Raw genomic sequence first — 27,409 nt, 5'->3', positions numbered from 1 at the left:
CAATTGGTGCTATTGGATTTTTTTAAATTACTGTATTCATTTTGTAAGTGGTAGGCTATTGTTGAAAGGTTCTGTGACTTGATGTGGAGAGAATTGCGAGATAATTTGGGGATGAAACGGGCAGGAAGGAGCATCATTCATGGGGAGGACGAAGGATGCAAATGGACTGTTCAGAATGGAATCTTCAGAGGCCGTTTAAGTGACAGGAAAGAAATAAGAATAAATGACCCAGAAAGCTTAGTTTTGAAGATTTAAAATTCCTTGAAGTTGGAAAACTATAAACTTGAATGTTGAAGGCAAAGGGAAGCCACCACAGGTATTCAGATGATTGACTTGATCAGAGTTTTTAGAGGCTGTAGAAATTTTACAAACAACAATTGGTATAGAGAGGAAGAGTGAGATCAAGAGCAGGAAAGCCGGAAAAGAACACCCTCCTCTTGTAGTACTCTGGGGAAAACCTTATGCTAGCCAAAAGTAAAAAAGAATCCTGTTTTGGCAGAATTCTCTAATATGTTCAGTGAGTCACTTTTATCCAAACGTGTTACCGTGTTGCTGGTAATGCACCTCTTAGGTCTTTCTGGGGTCTTTCTGGTTATTTTTGGGTTCATTGTCTTTGAAATATTATCCCCATCATTGTGTTGAAGTTCTAGACTATCTGGCAAGCAGTGTCTCAATGTTCACATTATTATTTATGAATTCAACTGTCATGCCAAGATAAAAGTCTTCAAATTAGTTCTACTGCTGTATTTTACTTCACATATATTCTGTGCTTTGTTTTTCCTACTGTATCAATAATAAATTTTGGTATCTTCTGAATTATTTTGTGTGCTCTCATTTATTTCCATTATTCATGGGTTATAAGAGGTGCATGTATATCCAGGTTGCAGAATTACTTCCGTGTGTCATCATTGCTCTCCATCACATAAGGTACTGGATTCCATTGTTCTAAAATTTGGTTGTTTTAAGAGATTTTTTTTTCTAGAGATCATTTCACATACTTCTGTTTTGTTTTATAGGCAGAAGTGACTCTGTTGATCAGATCGTCACTCTTATTTCAACCCCTTTATACCACATTAAGGCTACGTCTACACGTGAAGCCAACATCGAAATAGCTTATGTAGCAACATAGAATAACGTCTACACGTCCTCCAGGGCTGGCAACGTCGATGTTCAACTTCGACGTTGCGCAGCACCACATCGAAATAGGCGCTGCGAGGGTACGTCTACACGCCAAAGTAGCACACATCAAAATAAGGGTGCCAGGCACAGCTGCAGACAGGGTCACAGGGCGGACTCAACAGCAAGCCGCTCCCTTAAAGGGCCCCTCCCAGACACAGTTGCACTAAACAACACAAGATACACAGAGCCGACAACTGGTTGCAGACCCTGTGCCTGCAGCATGGATCCCCAGCTGCCGCAGCAGCAGCCAGAAGCCCTGGGCTAAGGGCTGCTGCCCACGGTGACCATAGAGCCCCACAGGGGCTGGAGAGAGAGCATCTCTCAACCCCCCAGCTGATGGCCGCCATGGAGGACCCAGCAATTTCAACGTTGCGGGACGCGGATCGTCTACACGGTCCCTACTTCGACGTTGAACGTCGAAGTAGGGCGCTATTCCGATCCCCTCATGAGGTTAGCGACTTCGACGTCTCGCCGCCTAACGTCGAAGTTAACTTCGAAATAGCGCCCGACGTGTGTAGCCGCGATGGGTGCTATTTCGAAGTTAGTGCCGCTACTTCGAAGTAGCATGCACGTGTAGACACAGCTTGTAAGAGTCAGAATAGTGCAGATCATTCTGAAAAACCATGTAACTCCTCTGGAGTACAATTCTCTTGGCAAAGAAACTGTGGCAGGCAGACACAAGGCTGTCTCCAGAGGTTATGTGTGCAATCTGCATCTGAGGCATGTGCCAGAAGCAGAATGGGAAGGCACACCCGGAGCTAGACTGTGGTCCATAGTGGTGCAGGTCTGCAAGCAGCTCTCTACTTAATAGGAAGCCCCTGGAAGGGTATCCCCCCAGTGTTACCCCAATTTATATTGTCAGTGACTTCTCTAGTCCTGAAGCAGTTCAGAGGGGAAAAGGTAGCTTAAAGTTTTGGGCTGCAGATTCTTTGCTCTTGGCTACATAACACAGACTCTGACCCTATATTTTCATTCCATATACTCTTGTAGGAGACACATTTCCATTTCACACCTTTCCTCCCATTCTGTTTCTCATCCCTTCGCTAAATTCAACAGTCCTGAGAAAAGTAAGTTATGATATATCAGAATTGTTCAAGCTAACGACTGCTTGGGTATGTTAATCGTTTGGGAGGGTAAGCCTAAATCTGGCTAGGGGAATTTCTCTGTATCATATCAAATATTGCTTTCCTGTGAGGCTATTACTTGGATTTGTCCTCCTCACTAGGTATTTGTCCCTGAAGTCTTAGTATCTTCTGCTGGCAAAACTATAATATGGCATTTAACTACGGACTTACTATATTCCTGCTTCTAAAATGTGTGAAGATACAGCTTAATTTGCATACCTGGGCAGCATTATTATTGAGACCTAGTCTGCATTAGTAAATTGAGTATAAATACATGAGCAAATATAGGGCCCATCTATAAAGGGAAAGTAAGGACAACCCAGTAAACTACAGACCAGTCAGCTAACTTCTGTGGTAGGAAATATGAGAGAAAATAAAAATTAAGAAATCCATTTTCAAACATCTGGAACATGCTGTGTGCTCTTTTGAAGATGAAATCGACGTTAGGCACTGCAGGAATCAAAACCACTCTTCCAAACAGAAAATAGGAAGAGGCCGCTTTTTTGACATTTTTTTCCAAAAAGGACATATAGATACTCCACATCTCACTTTTTCGAAAGGGCAGGGTCTGCCATGGCGGCAATCAGCTGTTAGACAGAGACGTACTGTCCAGCCACACAGACCAGGAAACCCTGTTGCAGGAACCTCAGAGCATGCAGACAGCAGCCATCACACGCGGTGCCCCTGCATGCCTCAGCCAGAACCCCAGCGGCTACCGGTGCAGCATGGCCACCAGTCAGGCACATTTGGAGCCCTCCCCCCAAGCACATCCAGGTCTCTCAAGGGTCTGGGGAGTGGGGGGAAGCATGCCCTCCTCCTGGACTGAGCACGAACTAGAGGACCTGCTGGGGCTCTGGCAAGAGGAGGAGGTGCTCTGGGTCTGGGGCATCCCCTTCTGCCCTGGGGGAGGGGGCCTTGCCAGGAGCTACAAGGCAAGCCACCAGTGCTGCATCCAGCAGGAGACACTCACTCCTCTGCTGGCAGCCAGCAGGGTATCGAGCTGCTGCTGCTCCATGTCCATTTCTGCAGTCACTGGATCTGCGGGCCTGGTGGAAGCTCCTCAGGCCTCATGTTGTGCAGGCCGAGGGTGTTGGGGAGGGGCCCTTTAAAGGAACAGCTTGCTGCAGCCCTGGAAGGGCTTGGCCACCCTGCAACCCCATCCATGGTGGTTCCTAGCCCTTTCCTTCGAAAGAGGCCATTGGTGAATGCAGATGCTCTCTTTTGATATCCTGGATGGCCCCTTTTGACATGGTGTATGGCCCTTTCTATGTCGCTTGTGGATAGTGCCGCCCCGGCCCATGTGTAGATTCTCCCCTTTGAGAAAGTGTCTTTTGATTACTCTCTTTCAAAAGAGAGCTCTAGTGTAGACATAGCTAATGAACAGGGAGAGCTTCTCTTAACTATTTGCATCAACAAGTTAGATAATGGCATAGAGAGTATGCTTCTTAAGTTTGCAGATGCAATCCCTCCCAGCTTTGTATCAAGTTTTTGGAGGATGGGATTATAATTAAATGAACTGGATAAACAGGAGAAATGGTCTGAGATAAATGAAATGGTATTCAATAAGGACAAATGCAAAGTATGTCACATACAAAAAGGGGAAATAACTGTCCAGGAAGGGCTACTGCAGAAAGGGATCTGGGGGGTATAGTGTATAGCAAGCTGTCCAGGAGTCAACAGTGCAACACTTGCAAAAAACAAACAAACAAAAAAAAACAAACATCATTCTGGGTTGTAGTAACAGGAGTGTTCTAAGCAGGACATGAAAAGTAAGTCTTCCCTTCTACTCTGCGCTGGTCTCAACGGTGGCTGGTTCTGCCGTGAGTCCAGGGATCTGCACTTAATTATCTCTCTAAGTTCCTTCCAGTTCTAGTATTCTGTGATTACTCAGGGGTGTGAAAAATCCTTGCACTTTTGCAACACATGTAAACCCCAGTGGACGTAGTGCTAGGTCAATGGTTGAATTCTCCTGTTGATCTAGCTACTTGCTGCTAGGGAGATAGAGTACATGTACTGATTGGAGGAGCCCTCCCATGGGCATAGGTAGTGTCTTCACTGAAGTGCTACGGTAGCACTGCTGCAGCAGTTTGTATGGATACACACTTAGCAGATCTCTAGTCTTTCTAACTACCAGTGTTAATTAGCCCATCTGAGGATGTGAGATTATTCATGAAAGAGATTATGCCACTCTTTATGAAAGCACATTCAGCCATAGATTATGTCCCAGATTATGAACGCTTTGGATATTCTGGAGTGTGCTAAGACCATTCAGCTCTGCATTCAACTCTTGGTGAAAGGCTGACTTCATAGTAGTGGTAAAATTCACATTGACTTACAGAGGCTCAGGAATTCATCCCAAGAGCTGTATGGGTAAATATGTATGAAATTCTAATAAATATAGTAAGTAATTTTTAAATTTTTAATTTGTGTAAGAAGTGAATAGTGAAAACACTTTTTAAAATGTTAATGTTTCCATTCCAACATTAAAGCATAGTATTTATAATGTATATTCTTATGAAGAAACATTTCCTTCCTGTGTGTGATGTGGTAACTGTATCTGTGACTGCATGAGTTCATATGAGCACTGGGTATGATTTACCAAGCTGTCAGGAATTATCCTCGTTATTGTACTGACCTTTTTATTTTAATATTTAAAATGTAAACTAGGGTGCCAGACAATTGAAAGGAGATTCACAGGTTGTGTATTTGTTTCCCGCAAAATAATAGCTATTGTGTTTAGTTTATATCATGCTTCAGAGCTGAAATGGGACAAATTTTGGATTGTTTATTTAAAGGTTTGTAATATCCCTGGTTTTCTCTATGTATGGTGATTCAAATTCTCCCCACTCTCCTTGTTTCCTGCAAGTATTAGTAGATTATTTTGTTCAAAAGAGTGAAGCTAAAGCAAGCAATTTTATTTCAAGGAAATACTTTGAATTTTATTACTCTAGTCACTAATCAGAGAAGAGAGAGTGGTATTTTTACAGCACAAATAATTTAAAAATAAAATTTTGGCTTTAATGCAAAATTTGCATTCGCATTAGTGGACATCCTTCAAGAACCAAATAGAATATACAGTTTTGCCTACTGTCCGGTTGAGGAAAAAAATCAGGGATTACTTAAAATGGATTCAAACAAGCCTAGAGAGGAAATTTTGTAACTAGTTAAAACTAAATTTTACATAGTGGACCTTTGCCCACTGATTATCTGATACCATTCCACGTCAGAATTAGATGGGCGCTATCTCGATGTGAGTATAAGTGCATCAAAAATCTTTTACAAATTGCCATTTCTTACCATTTTACCTTCTTTGAGATATTAAGAGAATGAATATATTATATTTTAGTCTCTGCAGAAAACCTGGAGAAAAACCTGAGGCAGATGGAAAGACAGCTTCAGCAACTTGAAAAGGAGTTGAAGATCTTTCCCCCTCCCGACAATATACATGACAAGTTTTTGACAAAGATGTCTATATCCTTTTTACAGTTAAATATCTGATGACGGCTTGTCTAACATTTACTTAACACTTTAAATTTATTTGCATAAACTTTGTCTAGTTTGCAGTGTTTATATTTGAAAACATTAACTCTCTTTTCCTCAAAGACTAAGTGTACAAAACAGTGAAAAAAATTGACGTGCAATAGCCAAATGAAAACAACATTTCCTAATGGCAGTGTTTGTGATTATACATAAAAAACGTGGAAAACTTTCCTTTCTACTGAGCGAAAAGGTAAATGTGTGTTTTGAATAAGTGTGATAAAACTTGTTTTTAGAAGGAAAGGGCTAAACCATGTTTTATTTCACCTGGAATATAGAACAGAGAAATAGGAAAGTGCCTTTCCAGTTTGATGTGGCTGCCCTTCTTAAGTTATAAATTACCCCTGGGATTCTGTCCACTTTGCATAGGTAGTGTGCAAAGCTTTTCAAGTGTGTTGATATTCTCAGCTTATGAAACTCACCATCCATGAAGACAGCCTCTGCCTTATTTGTTTTTAACAAAACTCATTTTTGTGATTTCTGTGAAAAGCAATGGATCTGATTCTTTCTCTGCATCTTACAGGAAAACTTGTCTCTAGTAGTGGGCCCATTTCTTCCTACTTGGTGATGTACATGATTTTCATGTCTCCATGTCCATCTTCTCTTTGTAGCTGCTATCTTTGCCTCCCTCTCAAGTGCTTTCTTTATCATAAGGGATGCAGCTGGCAAGAAAGCAGGAGGAGGAAGGAAGAGAAAGAGACCCCTTCTTTTAATCACAACAGGAGCCCCTTGCAGCCAAAATGCAAAAATTCAGGGGAAACGCATTTTGCACTCCTAAATTTTCTATTCTGAATTTTGAAGATAAATAGTCCTAGTGAAGCCTTATGTCTTCCAATCTGTTCTCCCACACCAAATAGCACCAAGGAAACTGAGCAGTCATTTTTCATCACTCCATCAGACAAGGCTTCATTCAGAGATCCAAGGGCAAGACAGACAACACTGCAAGGCTCCTCTATGTTCAGCCATTCACGTTAAGCAGACAGAGAATGTCAAGCATTTGTCTCAGTCAAAAACATCCCCATTAGTTGGAAGTTTCTGTTAAATTTATGAGCACTGTGTTAACTGTTAACTGTGTTGACTTTTGTGAAATCATGTTTGTTTTGGAGTTAAACCTGGGGATAAAGGGAGTAGTAGACACTTTCACTAAGCCACCAGTTTCAGTGTCTGAAGGCTCAAGGGATGACACTGCTTTCATTCCCATTGAGAACAGTTTTCCCTGAACGAGAGCGAGAGTAATTTCAAGTGAAAGGGTAATGTACAGAAATGATTTTGTTACAGGTGCTAACTGTATGCAACTAATGGTTTGTGTTGTATATTTGTTGTGAATAGGGAATAAGTGACATATACAGTGTAGTATGAGGATAACATGCAATCCGAATGTGAGAATTATTGTGCAGACACATGGTTAGGCGAATGGAGGAGGACTTTTATTTGTAAAACCTTATTGCATCAAATTGAAAAGGGCATAGAATACTCAGTAGGGTTTTATGTAGCTCTTATTATTATGGAGGCTGAGCTCCTGAGAATAAACAAGCATGTGGTGCAGCAGAATCATACTACTTTCCTTTCAGTGGATTAGTATTGCTTGTTCTTATGAAGTATTTATTTTAATATATTTTATATATTTGTTACATTATTAATATTTGGTAAGTCAATTTATTAAAAACATTATCCTGGAGACTACTAATAAATTAGACCCCAGTGTGATTTTTATGTTGTATGTTGTAATAGGCATAGCATATTCTTTGATTCCCTTAAGTCACATATCCTGTGGTCTGGTTTAGTCTTGTTTGACATTAGAATAAGTTTGTTGGTACAGAATATGCCATGACTGTTATTCCCAATTATTTTCCTATATTAGAATATCTAAATGTGACATTTTAACTATTATTTTGATCAGTAAATATTGCTAAGTGAAGTAGTTAGCCTCACCTATTAAGTCTCCCTGTTGACAGTCAGTAATTTAGGAAGAGTAAATTGCGTCTGGTTTCTGGTAATGTCTGTGAGCACACTAATTAAAGAAGCTCACTTTCACAAAAACAGGAGCTACAATAAATTACTAAAGCAAAGAAGGCTTGATGTAAAGGTTAGATAACCCTGCACAGCATGATGCAGTATGGACCTATCTTTACTTTTATTTCTATGACAGAGGAAGCTGAATGATGCTGATGTCTTGAAAGGTATGCAGCTCATAAAAAGCAGCCAGCAGGAAATCTGAAACAGGAAGGATGGCAGTTTGTTGGCAACAATGTTTTATCCTGAGTACAATTATGCTTCATGGACAAGCTAGCTATTACATCCTGTCGCTAAATATCACAACCTAGAGGCCTCTAATGAACTGATTAGCATTCTTGTTTCTCTTGCAAGTCAGATATGTGCACAGTTGGTGTACTTTATTATTGAGAAAGTCTATAATTATAAATATTCCACTTATATATTGTATTGCACGAGTTTGCTGCTCATTTTACATGTATTAGTTTAAAAGCAATTACCTTCATTTATTAAAATGCTTTGTTTGTTTAATTAGGAATGTTAAAGAAGTCACATTTAGAATATTAAATCCATTCATGCATATTCTAGAAAAAAGGCAGACTGAGTAAACTTTTATTTTATATTCAAAATAGAGATTGTGTTTTGTAAAGAAGATTTTAAATGAATAATTTGTATTTTACTAGAGTTTAAATAGTTAACGTCCTCTCATTCTCTGTTGGTAGAAGGTTTAACACTTTGCATTATGGATGTACACTTCAGATATCAGATTCACAAATAGCATTTTAAAGGAGCAAGTATTTTTAGAGCACAGCTTAGTGAACAACAATTTGTAGTTTTCAAATGGGTATTTATGGATAAATTTGTGGAGAAGTATGCAGGTAGATAGGCAAGTTAGAACACAGGCGTACGATCGCTTGATATGGAATTGTTATACAGTTTGGTGTTCAGACACACTGGCTGGGTCTACACTTGCCCCCAACTTCGAAGGGAGCATGTTAATCAGGGCAACAGCAGATTACTAATGAAGTGCTGCAGTGAATACTCATCACTTCATCAGGCTAATTCTCCCCCACCGCAACTTCAAAGCTTCAAATTTTGAAGCGCTGGCAAGCGTGTAGCCGCAGGCACCTCAAAGTGCCCGTGCTACTTCCAAGTGCCTTTACTCCTCAACATTTTGGGGATTAAAGGCACTTCAAAGTAGCGTGGGCACTTAGAAGTTACCGCAGATACACGCATGCCGCACTTCGAAGTTTGACACTTCAGAGTTGCTGCAGGGGAGAATTAGCCTAGTGAAGTGCTGCGTATTTGCCGCAGCACTTCATTAGCAATATCCAGTCGCCATAATTAGCATGCCCCCTTCAAAGTTGGGGGCAAGTGTAGACAAGCCCAGTGTATATTATTTTTGTTGCATACTTCAGGAAAACACATCTCTGAGGCAATAAAGTTATGTTGCTTATTAAATATGGACCTGCATCTGTTATGGTATTATTGTACAGAGATGTATACTGGAGCCAGGTGAGTAACAGCAAAAGTTTAAATTTAATATTGCAGAATTCATCAGCTAAATTTGACAAATTATTTGATAAATCCTGGTAGGTACACATGTAGAAATCATAGGATTTCTATTCATTTTGTGCAATATTAAGCACAAATAGGAAATATCTTATGTGGTACAATATTGGGATTTGCAATTGTTTAATATTAAATATTGTTCTTTGTCACCTGAGCCATAAATGGGTTAAATGCTTTCATTGGAATGAGTAGAAAAGTCTAGTTACTTAAACCCATATCTTAAAAAATGAAGACCTATTTCAGTGCCATGTAAAAAGTTAATTCTGTTTTTAGAAATCTCTCTTCTGTCTGGTCTCCTATTTTATTACAGGAATAATCTGTCAAAACTGTAGAATCTTGTAAAATACCCATATTATGCAATCACTTCCTCTACTATGGTCACGCACTAGCAGGTACATATGTAGACTGTATACAAGTAGTGTATAGATATAGAATTATGACTAACTGGAACTCAATTTCTGCAGAAATTTATGAAGATGTATTCTGTCTAGAAGAGGCTTCCACCTTTTCTCAGTATGTTCAGGGTAAAACCTCTGGGCCATTGGTTTTGGGGTTTGTTTTTGTGGGGTTTTTTTGGTCATAATACCCTGCATTTTATTATTAATAATCCGTTATATAGTACCATAAATTTACTCAGTAATTAGAAAGATGGGCCTGTTGAACAGTTAACTCAGTTAGCTGCAGCTGTGTGACCATATGCCACAAATTACAAGATAAAAGCCAGGGAGTTCTGAAGTTCTGTCTCAACTGCTGACCATCCCATTTCTTCCTCATATACTTCTTGCCTGTTCAGTGCTAACCGATTGAACCCAGAAGAGGTAGTCCACTGGTAGAAGCCAGTCCAGAAGAAGTTGATGTACACAAACTGCTCAGTTTCATCTACAGGGATTTCAACAATTCACACCACACCATAAGTCTCAGCTTTGATCATTCCACACATGAGATCCATTTCCTGGACACTACAGTACAAATCTCCGATGGTGAAATAAATACCACTATATACCGGAAACCCACTGACCACTATTCTTACCTGTATGCCTCCAGCTTCCATCCAAGACACATCACATGATGCATTGTTTGCAGTCAAGCCCTATAACTGTGTCTGCTCCATTCCCACTGACAGAGACAAAAAAACTACAAGATTTTTATCAAGCATTCATAAAACTTAATTACCTAATGGGAGAAGTAAAGAAACAGATTGACAGGGCCAAATGAGTACCCAGGATCCACCTACTTTATGATAGGCCCAAGAAGGAAAATAACAGAACACAGCTTGTCATCACCCCTCCAGTGCATCATTGACAATCTACAACCTCTACTGGAACATGATGCATCACTCTCACAGGCCTTGGATGACAGGCCTTTTCTCTCCTACAAACACACTGCTAACCTCAAGAAAATACTCACTGGCAGCCACACACCATACCACAGAAACACTAACTCAAGAACCTATACCAGCTTTGTCCATATAGCTATACTAGAAACACCATCACTGGACCTATGTCAACCACACCATCAGGGGTTCATACACCTGCACATCCACTAATGTGATACATGCTATCATGTGTCAGCAGCGCCCGTCTACCATGTACATTGGACAAACTGTACAGACTTTGCGCCAAAGTATGAATGGACATAAATCTGACCTCAGGAACTGGATTGCAGATAAACATACAAGGAACACTTTAACCTCCCTTGACATTCAATAAAGAATTTGAAAGCAGCCATTCTTCTTCAACATAATTTTACCACAAGATTACAGAGGGAGACATCTGAATCGGAATTCATTTGTAAGTTTGACACATTTAACGTGGGACTTAACAGAGATCTCAATTATATTACTCATTCCAATGCTATTTCCCCACCTTTGGTATTTGCACAAATGCCGGCCATCTGACTTAACTTAACGTACTACTTCTACTAGTCCTATTAATGACATGTAACCCATCCCCCCTTGTTCTTCTTCCCCTCCCGCTTCATTGTATAAGCCATGGATTCTTATTATCTACTCCAATCTGAAAATTTGGAGAAGTGGGTCTTGCCTAGGAAAGCTCATTGCCTAGTATATAAATGTGTTAATGTTTAGTTAGGACTGCTTGTTTCTATGCAATTTCATAATATGTGCCTAAATTCCAGAGCCTTTTGGCAGGTAGATATCTGACACTGTCAATTCTCCTAGTGTTTGCTTGGATTTTTGGGGTGTAAAATTAACTGGGTTATTCCTAACTATGGTCACCCACTTCACAAGTGCACGTCCAGTGAAGATCCTTGTAAAATTTTACATTGCCTGAACTTGAAATATCAGAAGTCAACATTTTTTATCACAGTCACCTCCAAAATGTGGAAGTCCTTACTTCTTAGCAATGTTCCTAGTGTGGAATCCATGGGAAACACATGTCTTTGCCCTCAAAAGCTTATGCTCCAAATATCTTAGTCTATAAGGTGCCACAGGACTTCTTGTTGTTTTTGAAGATACAGACTAACTCAGCTACCGCTCTGATACTTGTCTCAATTTCAGTTGCACAAAAGGCTAAATAGAGATAATATAGAGGAGCATTTTCTATCCAATTTGTTAAGAAGATCTGTTACTTGATCTGTGCCTCAAAATCTTTAAATTTCACTTGGCTTTTAAGAATTTCAGGAAAAAAAATTCTTCAGGATCTGTTTGTTTTCCTGAGAGAACTGTCTGGTCCTCATCTGATTGACTCTGGATCATCTCTTTTACAGTGACTTTTTCCAGATTGGCTCCAAGGTAATCTTTACGTATGGGAAAATGTAAATCAGTTCATAAGGGCTGCTTTCTTGCTTTGTTTCCTTTGACGCTGCTCCAGTTATAGGAATACTAAGATGAAAACTATGGGGAAACCTGAATGCACTGTGTATGTGATTAGTCACTTGCAGGATCCCTCCTTTATTTCAAGAAGGGGATACACAAAAGGTCTAAATTGATGGCAAAAAATTCTTGGGGGGAGGGGGTGAAAAGGGCTTGTTGACCTTGAAAATTCTCCCCTTTCCTGACAACTAAGTACGTAGTCTACCCTACCTCCACCCCCACCCCGCTCCCAGAGATTTACCGCATCCATTTCAGAAAATACTTGTCAAAGTTATGGAATGCTCTGTTCTGACCACATTTGTCTACTCTAGCATCATTAGTAAGGGAGTATGAATCTTGCATGAACCAAACCAAATATGCATAACCTTCTTATGCTCCAATGTGCATAATCGTAATGGTTCTTGAATGGTCACCAAGTCTAGTCCTTTATGCTGCGGTAGAATCAAGTAAACTTAGAATATCATAGAAAGATGTTTGTCCAACTAATTGTTAAAAGCCTCCAATGACGGGAATTCCACAATCTCCCAGGGAAGCATATTTCAATGCTTAACAACCCTTAGGAAGGTTGTCCTAATATCAAGCCTAAATCTCCCTTCCCATAGATGGTCAGTTTATTTCTCGTCCTCTCTTCATTGGATATGTAGAATTATCACTCTGCTTTACAACCACTCTGTTACTGCCTCTGACCCATCTTCTTTTTTCAAGACTAGATGAGAAGAGTTTTTTATTTTTTACCTTTCCTCATAGATCAGGTTTTCTAAATCTTTTATCATTTTTGTTGCTTTCTTGTGAACTCTCTCAAATTTACCTATATCTTTCCTTAAGCGTGATGCCCAGAGTTTTAAACTGTGAGACCTTGCCAGTACCAAAAAGAGCAGGACAATTACCTCATTTGCCTAATATGACACTCGTTTCAAAACCACCATTTCTCAGGGGTCTTTTCTTTTATTGCACTGTGCAGAATACTATATTGTTGAGGACTATCACTCTTTGTTTATGGTCCTTAATTAATCTCTTAAATAAATTAATGCTAAGAAAAGTTTTCTCAAAGGTCAAATTAATAAATACCCCTCTCATCCATAAGCACAATACCCAGAAAAAATATTGAGTCTGTTCTGGTATGGCTATGGTCTGAAGAAGTGGGTCTGTCCCTTGAAAGCTCATCACCTCATAAATTATTTTGTTAGTCTTTAAAGTGCTACTTTACTGTTTTTTTGTTTTTACCCAGAAGAATGTTGCCTTGCCGCACTATATTGAAAATCATAGCTCTTTTACAAATGACAGAAGGCTGCTTTGAAGATTCAAAGACTGCCTGTTTTTGTTTTTTTTTTTAAATTACCTTCCTCTTACTGTATTTTGAGACTACAGCATTTCTGCAGACTCACATTTTAACTCCTTTCTCTGTTTGCTGTTTGTTTCTGAGCTATGACTACCCATCAAATTTTTTTTCCAATGCCTACAGCATCCTGCCTTCTCCATGTTAGCCTCTTTTTGAGGCCCGATCATCACTGGTTGAAATGTTGGATGAAAATCTATAGTCTCATTCCCTTTTTCTCAGTAGTTAATTTATAAGGATTAGGCTTAGAAATCTTTGTCCAAAAATATGTAACTACAGCAGTAAATTAGAGGACTGAAGGCATTAGTAAATTATTCCTACTTAACAAATTTTCCACCTCATATGAGATCTCACGCACAGAAGGAACTATCATATGCCCTCCAGTTAAATTTGAGATAGCCACAGATACCCACAGTACTCACCCTGTCTTAGGTACAATAACTGAACTTGAGTGTATTGTGTTGTGGGGAAGCTCTCTGCTCGCTGTAGTGCTGACTAGTTAAACTGACCAATTGCTCTTTCTATCACTTCTGTGCGTATCTAGGAGAGCTAGATGCACTGTAAAGCCTTGTACCCTAGCTTTAAAATGCAGCCTCTGCATAGATTCTTGAGGGAGAACTTCTCCTAAGACAACTAATCTTGTATTTAGTGCTAGTTGATTCACCCAAAGTAGAATTCTGCCTGCTATGTGACTGGTTGTATTCAGTTGTGGAGTTTGACACTTTTCCCAAGAGGATCTCCTTTGCTATGGCTCTCAGTCCCAGTCAGTCCTGGTCTTGAATTGGATCCCATCATTAGTCCCCTATTTTGCAGACAGATTCCAAAGCATGAAGACTTGCTTATTGGTGTCACCACATTATGGGTGGCTTTCTGAGCCATCAGAAACAATACCTGATTTAGTCTGTTTACTGGTTTTGAAAACGGCTTAATTCTAGATTGACTCCTGTGGCCAACGCTTAAATTTATCTCAGTGTTTTGTTTTTTTTTTAATTGGTTGGGACAAAATAAAATTTAGCAACAGGTACAAATCAAAATTTCCTAATTCTTTTTTTTAACAGGAGCAAACTTCTATGTCTTTAGAAGCAGTAGACATCTTAGTGGTGCCTCCAACATGTTTATTAGAAAGTGGCATGTGTAGAAACAGCGTGAGAGGCAAAACTCATTAAAATAATTAAAGGAATTCTAGCTCCAGAAAAGGAGACACAAGTCTGTGAACCTTGGCTCAAAGCTCAGTTATGTTAAATTTTAGACACCTAAGTGCTGTGTTTCATTTTCATGAAAACTTTCTTCTTCCCATACTCATGTTATTTGCTGTTGAACCTGATTGTTCTTGTGAATTGTGAGACATGGTGGACTGAACATTAGGCCAGATCTTCTCTCTTGCCAACTTCATGGAGGTGAATTGTGTTTTGGCACCACATGCTCTGGACACAACTTCAGTGCATCCACTTGCTACCAGCTTCTCTGCTTCTGTGCTTACCTTTTCAATTTGAGCTGTTTCTCCCCCTGTTATTGGACAGTGTGGCATAGTGTTCTCCCTCTCTTCTTACCTCCTTCTCTTCCCTGAGTCAGTTAACTCCTCAAGGGGTTAATCCTTTCTGAGCCTCCAGTGCAGCATCACCTGACATTTTTCTCTGTCCCTTGCAGGCTTAGCAAGGGAAGGCATGGGAAGAACTGCCATGGAAGTACAGAGTTAAATTCAGATACTCTTTATTTGTATGGCAGCTTTCTTAGTGTTGACAGATGGTGAGTTGTGACTAGCCTGTGGCAGGTCAAGTAAGCCTAAGGCCCATTAGGTTCCAGGCCTGCCAGCAGGCAGACATAAACCCTTGCCCACCAAGGCAAGTGCAATGCTAATGGGAGAAAGATGGATCAGAAATCCCCATATAGAGTGGCAAGAAGTGAGGAAGAACACCACTCAAGTCAGGATAGGTCCACGAGGAACATCTACAAAAAGGGAGGCTTGCAGGACCAGAAATCTCCTTCCTTCTGCTGCCACAGAGTGGGTCATGAGCACTGTGGGGAAAGAGTAATCCTGCAGGTACATTTCTCCCCTGAAAATCCTCTCCTGAGATTGCAGTGCTTCTTTTTAAGAAGTGATTAGGCATTACTGGAACAAGCCTGATCAGAGCAAGCATACTGACAAGAGTCACTTTAGTCTGTATAACATTGAAGAATGAAGGGGCTCAGTTACTGAGATTCAGAAGGTTGATGCTGCTGTAGAGTCGTTATCAGGGATACCGTTACCACCTCTGAGTGGGAGTTCTACTTTAAGAGCCCATGGGTAGAAATATGGAGGCCATTCTCAAAAATAACTGTAGACTCTCCCGTGCTGTCCTCCAGGAGTCTGTGCCAGGCACCTGCTCTGTAAGAGCATCTCCGCCTTGACTGGAATGTCTCTAAGCTTTTAAGTACAGAGATCACCCTGAATTTCATCCCATTTTAAAGAAGTTCGCCCCTGCATCACAAATTGTAGCTGATGTCTAAATGGTCACGATAAAGTCCTCACTCTTAAGCCATGGTTTCCTCATTAGTAGCCAGGTGCCACCTGTGGCTATGTTCCTGAAGGGCCCTATGTGTGGGCACTATGTTCAGTCAAGTTTGCAGGCTTTCTCTTTGGAGAAGAGCTGGAAATAGTGGTGGCTGAGGATGCAGCAAAATCCAAATGGACTCTCCATTAAATGCCCTCAGAAGAGAGTAGAGATGAACATTCAGATGGAGGCACTGTTCATCCTGATGGAGATGCCAGCAAAAGAACAACAGAATCTCCAAGGGAAAAGAGTGAATTCAAGATTGCGGGGACAGCTGGGAGGAACCTTGAGGGATCTCTTCTTCTTCCAAAAAAATGCACTGCAATACAAAGATTGTCTAGGTCTCCACCCATAACCAAAGTTAGGGGGCAGAATTTCCTGAGAGGAATGGTTTTCATAAGCCACAAAAAATCAGGAGGAAAGAAAACTTGGGGTACACCTTCAAGCTGAGGGCTTGACCCCTCCATTCTTCATCCAATTACCCAGTTCCAGTGATATTGTAAAACACAATCAGCTCCAGAATGCAATATCTTATCTTCTGGCTGATAGAGAGTGTTCATGCAGAAGAAAAGTTGTTCATCTTCTAGTCCATATATTTCATTGTACAGAGACACATAGCCATCAGAGCCCCATGTGCATTAAAAAAATGCAAGTTTTGGATGTGGACCCTAGAGTTTTTGGTATCATCCCTATCCTGGGCAAGAGTGGGAGAATGTTCAGTAGATCTAGAATATGCATATTACCTTATGCATCAAAACACTGCAGACTTCTGAGATTAGTTTAGGACAGGAAGCGGGATCAGTACTAAATACTTCAGTTCAGCATGCGATTGGCACTTAGGAGTTTTACAAAGAAGTTGGTAATGATAATAGTCAAACTCGGTTGCAGGGGACTGGTCTGTATCCCTTCTTAGGCAACTTTCCTGGTAGTCCATGGACTGGTAGTAATGTGAATATGTTTTGTGATTTTTGGTGTGTAGAACTAACCACCACAAATGCAAATTTACGTGTGTGGCAAGGTCGACTAGAGTACCCAACAAAGCTGAATGTGACTCCATGCTAAGGCCATTATATTGCTTGATACTTGGTTGGTGAAATATAAATATAACAGACATGACTAGTATGAAGTTTTTGTACTGAGATTTGTTCTCATGTTTTGCGGGAGTTACACTAGAGAGTTTAACTACCCCACACAGTGCCCATCTTCCAACTTCTGCTGCTGCCTGAGCAGCACCATTGGGTCATTGGAGAAGATGTTACGACTCCTCTGCCTGAAGCTCACTTGCAGACTTGGGAAGAGTCGCTGTTGCCCAGGTTGTCATGGCAGTGGCTGCCTGTAATAATTGAAATTCTTCAGCCTATCATAACATCATTACAAAGAAAGGCCACAGGAAGATCTAAAACAAAAACAGATTGGGTTCTGATAAGCTCTTCTGAGCTCTTTGGGCTTTGTAATGTGTAAAGTACATGCTTTCATTTTAAAGGGTAATTGTTTCTTGCTTTCCTCAGAAAGAGTTGCATGAAAATACACTAGAAGATTATGGCTCTTTTAATGTATTTGTATTCTGTGTACAAACTGGGGGTATGCATTTCTGAATATCTACCATTTTAAAAAAGTGGAATATCATAGACATGAATCCTTTCTTTCTTTCTTCCTTTCTTTCTTCCTTTCTTTCTTTCTTTCTTTCTAATTTTGTATAATCTTGACGTTGTTTTAAAATACATTTTGCTTGAAAACACTTTACTTATTTTCAGTATGTTTGTCAGCATGGCACTGAGTGTTGAAATTTTAATGTTAATATATACGTTCAAGTCAACAAATATGTAAATGCTTTATTTTAAAAGCATATATACAAATTAAAATAAGAAATTCAAAATCTTTGATTACTGTTAATTAAGGTTGTTGTCATCAATAAACTAATAAAAACCAGGAAATACAAAGTTAAGGGTTTAAAAATAATTAAATGGTTGCAAAGAGAAACACATTCAAGTTAAAAAAGCTAGAAAGAAGTTTTCCTGTCCAACAATAATTTGGCCCCGTATACCTATGCATTATGATACAGCTTAATGTAGAAGTGACCACCCGTGAAAAGTAGGTTGTAAGTGACATGCCCAGAATTGCATAGAAACTTAATGGCCAATGCAGGGATAGTCTGTGTCTGCAAGGTAGTGTTATGCTTCTGTAACTAGGAGACTTTCTGTTCTCTTCTTGCATTCTTCTGACTCATTGACTTAAAGCTTTCAACTTCTGCAACAAATGAGAAGAGGGTCCAACAGGCCACCTTTTATATGATGGTGATCAGTCCTAGAGTAGACCTGTTGTGTTTAATGAATGAACCAGGGGTCTTGTTAAAAAAAAAAAAAAAGAAAGAAAAAGAAACAAATTGATGACTGTATTGTAATGTATAAACACAAAATTAGTGCTTCATAAACAACATGCATTGTGGGAGGAAGTGTGAGGACGTGTCTACCCTGGGTTTAAAAACCCCCGTCTGTGCTAGCTGACATACACTTGCAAGGCTCAAGCTAAAGGCATTTTCACTGTAGCGAAGACATTCAGGCTTGGGCTCCAGCCTGGGCTGTGTGATGTGAGAGGTTCCCAGAGCTCTGGCTGCAACAAGAGCCTGAACATGGATGCTACAATGAAACAGTGCCTTCGTCCTTGCCAGCTGGTACTGGCTGACCACTGGTGTCAAATTGCATACAGACTGCTAGATTTTGCAATCTTCAGTCTTCTGTTTCCTGATTTTTATGACTTAGAGTATTCATGAGAGCAACCCTAATGTTAAAAAGAAGTATTTTTTCAAATTTTGGAATATCCCCCAAAGAATAGATCCTAGGAGTTTTTCGGCATGCTCCCCTCCACATACCTGAAATTTCATGGGCTATTTGGTGTTTGCAGTGCTGTTTTAGCCCTGATGGTCTTAGGATAATAGAGAAACAAATCAGCAGAAGTATTATCTGGCCACTTCATTTGGAACGGTGCCTTAAAATATGTGTTAACTATTCATGTTGAAAATTTTGTTCCATTTTGCTTAGCTGTGACATCCTGACTACCTTTCCCAGAATCGAGGAATAGTTTTGTGTAGCTAGTCTCTCTTGTCAACAGAATTTGATCCAATAAAGGAATTACCTGATTTACTTTGTCTCTCAGAGCATCCAATGCAATGCTTGAGTATGGAGTATGGAAAAAGTCCAGATCACAAAGCTTTAGGTATTTTGTGGAATTGTTCAAAAGTATATGCAAATTATAATTCTCTGCAGGAGGCACTAGAGAGCAGCATATGCAAATTTCCCTTTCAGCGGTCAGTAAGTCAGCTTAAATCCTCCGATTTTATCAGTGGAGGATACCAAACAGCTTCTGTTTCCACAAATCTGCTCACCCTTGCACTCATATATAGCTTTGTCCACACTACCCCGCTGCCGCGCACCCCCCCCCACATGCATGTATCCGTCCTCTGTACTTGCAAAACATTTTCCATAATGAATATGGATTATGGCCAAAATTTAAACTCTAGATGCTTAAATCCATATTTAGGCACCCAAATGGATTTGGCATGTTTTCAAAGGATCAAACAGACTCCACTTCCTATTGAGGTGTGTTGTTTTATATAACATGATATATGGCAAACAGGTTGTGTACTTTATATAGGAGAGACTGGTAGCACTGTCTGTTATTAAGGTTGCTTCACAATTCCCACTATATGTAAAATAAATGTAAAGACTATTTCATTTGATTGCCATACTAAAAAGAAGCAAGAAAATTTGATGATCACTCTTTTATTTTTTCACTATTATCAAAGTATACATTTAACACTGTTAGGTCTATAATTTTTGTTGTGCTTGAAACAAATGGATAATTTATTATGTGTAATAATTTGAGGGTTTTTTTTTTTAATGTTAAAATTGGCTACAGAGAAACAGGTAGCTAAATCATGTTAATTTGCTTTAACTAGCTTCACTGAATGCTCTTTTAGCCTTAACAGTAATATACAGCTTTGCAGTTTATGCAAGAGAACATTACCAGAAACTTTCCAGGATGCATGAGAACATGGAGAAGCTCTATAAAAATGTGATGGGATACTATGCTATTGATTTGAAAAAGGTTTCAGTGGAAGAATTTTTAACTGACTTGAACAACTTTAGGACAATGTTCTTGGTACAGTATAACTATTGATATTAAAAATTGTTTTCTAGGGATGTTTTGTTTAATATTTCAAATATTGATGGGCTAGTCAATATTTTATTCTGTCATCTTGGATAGTAACATACATTCACATCAGAAAACTAACTTTCTCTATCACAGATTCTACCATGTGAAGATGAGTAAATATTCATTATCTTAAAATTCTCCATATTGTCAGAAGGAAAATCCTGACTCGTTATAAATATAAAACTGGGCCTTGATTTAAAATATAACATCTGGGAAATAAGGGGTTGGGATGAAGAAGAAATGAGTCTGCAATTCTTTAGTCTTGTTTGAGTGTTTGCTCATTTCTGTTCGTTAGGTATGTGCATGCTGCATGCACTGCACGACTGTTAGAAAGTTTTCCCTAGCTTCTACCATCGGGTCAGCTATGGAGCCCCCTGAAGTGGTGCCAGTGAGAAGCCTTATATATCAGTGTTTCTCAACCTTTTTTTTTTTTTATAAAGTACTCCTTTAAAAAAAAATCTAGGTACCCCCCCCCCAGACTTTTCCCACGTACCCCGAAGGGTACACTTACCACTGATTGAGAAACATGGTCCTAAAGTAATCTGAGGTCTTGAAACGAGTGCCGTTCAACCTTTCTAGGTTACTGTACCATTTGCTGGAATCAAATTTGTTTTGCATGTCAACAAGTTACACCTCACTTAAAAACTATTTACAAAAACATGCAAAAATATCACAGAAGACTACAATGGAAAGCTCACTTTCTACCATCTTATTATCAAGTAAATGACTTGGAATAGAAATATCATACTTACATTTCAGCTTAAGACATACAAAGCAGTAGAAACAAATCACTGAATGAACTTTTAAATTGTACTGACTTCAGATAGCCTGTTGTAAAACTAGGCAAATATCTACAGGAGTTGGTGTACCCCCTGGAAGACCTCAGTTGTGTCCCCAAATATATATGTACCAGTGGTTGGAAAACACGGCTATATATGACCCTGCTGACCTGACCGCCCCCTCAGTTTTCCTTATTGGGCAGTGTAGGCTGTTGGTTCTGTGGCTGAGTACTTGTTGCTATGCTAAATTTCCCTAGCTCTTCAGTGTGTAAATAGTTCTCTTAGCATAGTCTATTGTTTTTTAGTTAGTATTAGGCAGTCTCCCTTCCTAATCATTGCTTCCTTCCTGATCATTGCTTCCAGGCTTTCACCCAGCTTCTATGCTACTTGTCTGCATTTCCATTCACTGCAGTCAGGATGTGCCTCTGGGTCATATGGCAGCATGCATGTGTGTGATCCTACTTGCCAGTACTGCCCAACCAGGATGGCATGACCATAGTTATCATGGTGCCATGGTGTATATCCAATGGTCTTGGCTGGTGTCTGGATCCCCAATAAATACTGATCGGCATCCCCTTTCATGCCTTCCAAACTATCCTGTCTCTGGTAACAGATGCATCCACTTTGGGCTGGGGCATTTCATCACTCAGGTGATATGGTCTGCAGAGAAGTTCTCACTCCACATCAATGTGTGCAAGCTTCAGGCTGTTGGCCTCGCTTGTCTCACTTTCCTATCTCACTTGCATAGCGACTGTGTCACAGTCATAATAGACAATACAGTGATCATGTACTACATCAACCATTGCGGGTGCATAGTCCTCCCTACTCTGCTTGGAAGTTCTGTATGTGTGGGAGCTGCACATAGCCCACTGTATCCATCTGGAGGTGTTTTATTTCCCCGGGGTCCAGAACCATTTGTCAGATCACTTCAGTTGCCGTTTCTTCTGTCTTGAGTGGTTACTTCATATGGATGTCTTCTCTGTTGACTTTGTTTCCGAAAAGTGGGGCTTTCTGTGGTTGGACCTCTTTGCATCTCGGAGCAACTGCAAGTGTTTGTAATTTTGCACCTTCTGGGACTTCAGTCTTGGCTTCTTAGTGGATTCGTACCTGATACCATGGAACTCAGGGCTGATCTACACTCCCCATCTCTCACTCTGCCTTGTGCATAAGGTACTGCTCAAGTTTTGCAGGGACCAGTTGGGACATTATCATGATGGCCACAGTTTGGGCTCATCAGCACTGATACCCAATGCTGATGGAGCTCTTGGTGCTTCCTCCCATTCAACCTTCTCTGTTTCCGGACCTAATCATGAAGGACCACTGTCTTCTCCACCCCCCAGACCTTCAGTCTCTTCACTTCATGGTTTGGCAGTTTCATACTTAAATGCTGTTGAACAGTCACGCATGGAACAAGTGCAGCGTGTCCTCCTCAGCAGCTGTAAGCTGTCCATGTGGCACTCGTAATTGACTAAGTGGACCTGCTTCTCTTGCTGGTGTCATCAGCACAACCTCATAACTGTGTCTACCTTTATTCCACAGTTGTTGGATTATCTTGTTTCTCAGAAGAAGCAGGGCCTCACTACTTCTTTCCTCCGGGGTCTATCTCACCTTCTCATTTGGGGAAGGGCGGGCGTTCTGTTTTCATGAACCCCATATTGAGGCTCTTTCTCTAGAGCATACACCACCTTCACCCCCCAGCGGGTTCCAACCTGGGGACCTCAACCTGGTATTCTGAGTGCTTTATAGCTCTACCCTTTGAACTTTTGGCTACATGTTTCCTCCTTAAGTTCTCTTGTAAAGTTGCCTTTCTTATAGCTATCACCTCTGCCAGAAGGATGTCTGATCTCAGGCCCTCATTTTGGAGCCCCCATACATGATGTTCCATAAGGACAAGATTCAACTCTGTCCTCACATAGCTTTCCTTCTGAAAGTGATTTCCCCACCAGCCAGGACTTTTTCCTTCCTGTGTTCTATCTTAACCTCAAAGCTCCCTGCAGGAGCAGCAACTGCACACTTTCAGTGCAAGGTGGGTACTTGTCTTCTATGTCGAAAGGATCAAGCCCTTGTGCAAGACTTTGTAGCTCTTTGTGACTTTTGCTGATGGTATGAAAGGGCTCCTGGTTTCATCTCAGTGCATCTTTTCTTGGATCATGTCCTGTATACAATCCTCTTACAACCTCCTTAAGGTTACTCTGCCACCTGTTACAGTGCATTCTATGTGAGCTCAGTCCTCTTCAACTGCCTTCCTGGCCCATGTTCCTCTCCAGAAAATCTGTCAAGCTGCCATATGGCCCTCTGTACAAACTTTTATGTCACACTATGCAATTGTACAGCAGTCTAGAAGGGACACAGCCACCTGTTGGCTCTGACCTCTCCTCCTGGGTGTTGCCTGTGAATCAGATATGAGCAAGCATTTGATGAAGAAAACACAGTTAGGCTAGGTCTATACTATATGTAGCAGTCAGCCACTGACAAACAATTTTAGCTACACCAATTGTATAGATAAAATTGACTTATCAGCAGTTGATTATAATGGCTGTCTACACGGAATAACATTAACGGGAGCATTTCTCCCGTTAATCTTCCTTTATCTTCACCACTTGTGAGGAGTTCTGGGGTCAACTTTGACCCCAGAAAGAGCTGTTTCACACATGAGCAAAACAAAACCACAGAAGATCTACCCTGAGTGGGTCGATCTTCCGTGGCAGTGTAGACCTAGCCCTATTCACCTTTCTAACTGTAGTTCTTCAAGGTGTATTGCTCATATCTATTCAGTACCCACCCTCCTTCCCCACTGTCAGAGTAGCTGGGTCAGCAGGGTCATATACAGGCTTCCACACCAGTGCCACTCCAGGGGCTCCTCGGCTTCCCCGATGCATAGCAGCTAGGGTAAAACATTCTGACACTGATGCATGCAGTGCATGCACACCTAACTTGAATAGATATAAGCAACACAGCTCAAAGAACAACAGTTAAAAGTGAGTAACCATTTTTTTCAGTTCAGATGGAACTTCTGTATGAATCAATATAGGATACTTGCATGGCCCAAGAAATTTGTAATGTGAGCTGAGAATAGGTTACAGAAATCACATCAATCTGATGTGTATGTCACAGTTCAGCAAAGAAGTCTCTAATGAAAATTGCCTCTCTTGTCCTTAATATTATTGTGAAATGTATGTAGATATAAATATGTTTTAGAGTAGTTTCTCAACCTTTTTTAATGAAGTACCCCTTTAAAAAAATTAAGTACCCCCAGACTTCTCTCATGTACCCCTAAGACATATGAAGCAGTAGAAACAAGTTACTGCCTGAATGAACTTCTAGATTGTACTGACTTTACTAGTGTTTTTTTAAACATGGCCAATAACTAGGTGAGTTGATGTACCACCTGGAATACCTCAGTGCACCTCCCAAGGCTACTCATACTACTGGTTGAGAAACACTGTTTTAAAGTCTTACCAAGGTAATAGTAACCAGCAAAGATTAAAAAACAAACAAACAGGATTTCTTCTTCAATCCTCAGGTGGTACTTTGTCAGGAGGTAAATTAAATATTTTAAGAGTATACAATAGATGTCCATTTACATAGAAAATAAATGGGAAAGAAGTATGCAGAAAAAAGTTGTAGAGGTTATTCTGGCTGTCTGCAAACTCATTGAATTTAGAGGGTTGTATGCTGTTTTCTTTGCAAGAAAACACCCAATTTTGGCTCTTGCATAACATAGGGCATACTTTTATCAGATTATAGACACTTCCTGATGAACTTTTTTAAATTTGTTTTTCATGGTTTACTTTATTTTTAAATATTGTGAATGCCTAGCCTTTTGTTTTAGTTAAGATTTCTGGTCTTTGATGTCTAATATTTTGATTTAAGGATTGAAATGATCTGTTTAGAAACACTTTTAGCTGCTTAGATTAAAAATATTTTAGGTGAGACTCTACAATTTTTATCTTTTAACTTTATGATAGATCTTTCATCTTGGAGTGTAAATAACATTCTATGTGCAGTAGTTCAAAAATGGAGGAAGAAGATACAGGAATAGTTTTGATGGAAGAATATGATATTTTAACTATTATGGGATTGTCTAGTACCCAGAATTTATGTGTAGCCTTTAAAGCTGAAGAAGCCTTCAGCAAAAGGAAAAGCAAGCACAAACTTGCAACTGAACACCCTCTGCAGGGAAGGCTTGGTGAAAACTCATGCAAATAAGATGACTGTTTTTCCTTTTTCTAGACCCTGACTTTTGAGGTCATGTCAGTCCTTCCTCACTTAACTGGATTCTCTTAATCCAGATATTATGGTTAGTGGTGTGTCAAAATATCTGTAGCAGAGTTGCAGCACGGATCACAGTGTCACATTAGTGACAGCTGATCCACCATTGCACACTTCTCCGTGAAGCGGGAAATATGGTGAAGAAATTTAAGTAGACTAAATTATAAGATCTGATGAATGGAGTCGTTAAAGGTCACTTGCTGTTTCATTGACTGTAGGGGATATTCTAATGTTGTTTATATGTAGTGTTAAGAAAGAGGAACTAATGATGATGTCGTTTGATAATTACACAATATCATTTCAATATTGTAGTTTAATCAGCATGCAGTTTGAAATCAGATTTCTTGCTTTCTTTGCTTTTAATTTTTGTTGCATTGTGTGTGGTAAAATATAGATTTGCATAATTAAGAGGCATTAGACATACTAACAATTAAAATCAATATCTTTGTATAATTAAATTTTACAAATGAGGAAAAGATAGATTGTGAAAACTAGATCTTAAAAATTTGTTCTGTGGATTACTGAAATACTACCATCCTTTGTATATGTGGTAGACAAATCTAGCGAGTATAGTGTATTTTTACTTGATTTACTTAAGAATATTGATGTGCTTGTTGTATTTAATGAATTGGGTCACTGGCCGTGACTAAAAAAACCCCACGCTCTGTGTGATAAGTATGTTATAATTCTTCTTCGAGTGTCCCCGTGGGTGCTCCACCATAGGTGACGGCTTGGCCGGCGCCGCAGATCGGATCTTCCAAGCAGTTTCTGCCGGACCGCGCATGCGCCGGTACGCGCCGCTCCCTGGCGCGCTCCTGGCCATGTGCGCGATCCGGTCCCCGCCAGTTCCTCTCAACCGCCGTCGGCTGCAGACGGAATCCGACTAGGCTAAAGCCACATAGCGTATTCAACGACTTTATTTGTTTTTCTCTTTAAAGTTTTTCAGTTCTTAGAATACCATAAGTAACCGGTTGTTATTTTGCAAAAAAAAAAAAAAAAAACAAACAAGCTACGGAGGGACAGCTCAAGCCAGTCCCAGTAACCAGCGCCGGAGGCCGGGAGCTAGGGCCATCAGCCCTCCTGCTGAGGCAGGCCATCGGACGGGGAAACAGCACAAAGAAGTGCTAAGTACCCACAAGCAAACTCAAAGACTCACCAACAATGTCCGCCTCAGGCTTTAAAAAATGTGAGTCCTGCCGAGAGGCGATGCCAGTGTCCGATGGGCACAGTCTATGCATAAGGTGCCTGGGGGAGTCCCATGTGGCACAAAAATGCGCCTTCTGTGCAAAGTTAACGACCAGAGCACGGAGAGACAGGGAGATGAGAATTAAACTGCTGCTTCTTGACAAGGCCCTCCAGCCAGACGTGCCGGAGCGGCCGCAGCAGGAGGGACCCTCCGGGGCCCTTAGAAGGAAAGCTGCCTCCCTCACTCCATCTGCGCAAAAACGGAGGAAAGTTTCTCCAACCCGATCCCTGCCGGCAGTAACAGTGAGCGGGACGGGAGGAGCGAGCAGCCCCCAGCCGCAGCAACAGCTGATCGGCGGCGGCACGGAGAGCCACGTGGAAGCGGCTCAGCCTCCGATGATCAGCCAGCCGCCCCGCACCGCAGGCAGGGCGGCGGCTAAGCAAGCGCCGGTACCAGCGGCACCGCAGACAGCGGCACCGATCCCCGGGGAACCGGCGGTGCAGGGAGCGCAGGCACGTAGCCTGCAGGCGCACAAGGACTCCGCACGTGTGGCACCGCCCTCGAGCGTGCCTAGCACGGTGCCGACGGGGCCGGGATCCCCCGCCCATCAGGGGGCGGAGTTACCTCCTCAAGGGAGGGGGAAGGCTGCACACAAGAGGAGGCATTGCAGCCCCTCTCCAGACAGGGCTGTGGAGCTCTTCTCTCACAGCCCTCCGCTCATGTTGCAGACTCCAACCAGAAGGCAGGGGCCCCCCCTAGCCTACCCGGAGCCCCCTTCTCCTTTCCTGCAATCAGCCTCCCCATGGCTGGCACCCCCCTCGCCCTTCCTGGGATTTGAATCGCTGGACTATTATGC

At 40.9% G+C, this 27,409-nt stretch overlaps 1 protein-coding gene across 1 annotated transcript in view; it reads left to right on the top strand.

Annotated features, from left to right (window-relative positions):
- The window catches only part of DIAPH3 (diaphanous related formin 3), a 492,901-nt gene that overhangs the window by 303,482 nt on the left and 162,010 nt on the right, over positions 1–27,409 (top strand). Inside the window, exons 23-24 of the mRNA XM_074982855.1 lie at positions 5,650–5,774; positions 20,098–20,262. Coding sequence (XP_074838956.1) covers positions 5,650–5,774; positions 20,098–20,262 — 290 coding nt within the window. The remainder of the gene's footprint in view (positions 1–5,649; positions 5,775–20,097; positions 20,263–27,409) is intronic.

The sequence above is a fragment of the Carettochelys insculpta genome, chromosome 1 (assembly GCF_033958435.1).
Source record: "Carettochelys insculpta isolate YL-2023 chromosome 1, ASM3395843v1, whole genome shotgun sequence".
In the NCBI taxonomy this organism is placed as follows: domain Eukaryota; kingdom Metazoa; phylum Chordata; order Testudines; family Carettochelyidae; genus Carettochelys; species Carettochelys insculpta.
Note: the sequence above shows the minus strand (reverse complement) of the source record. Positions and strands in the feature narration are given on the sequence as shown.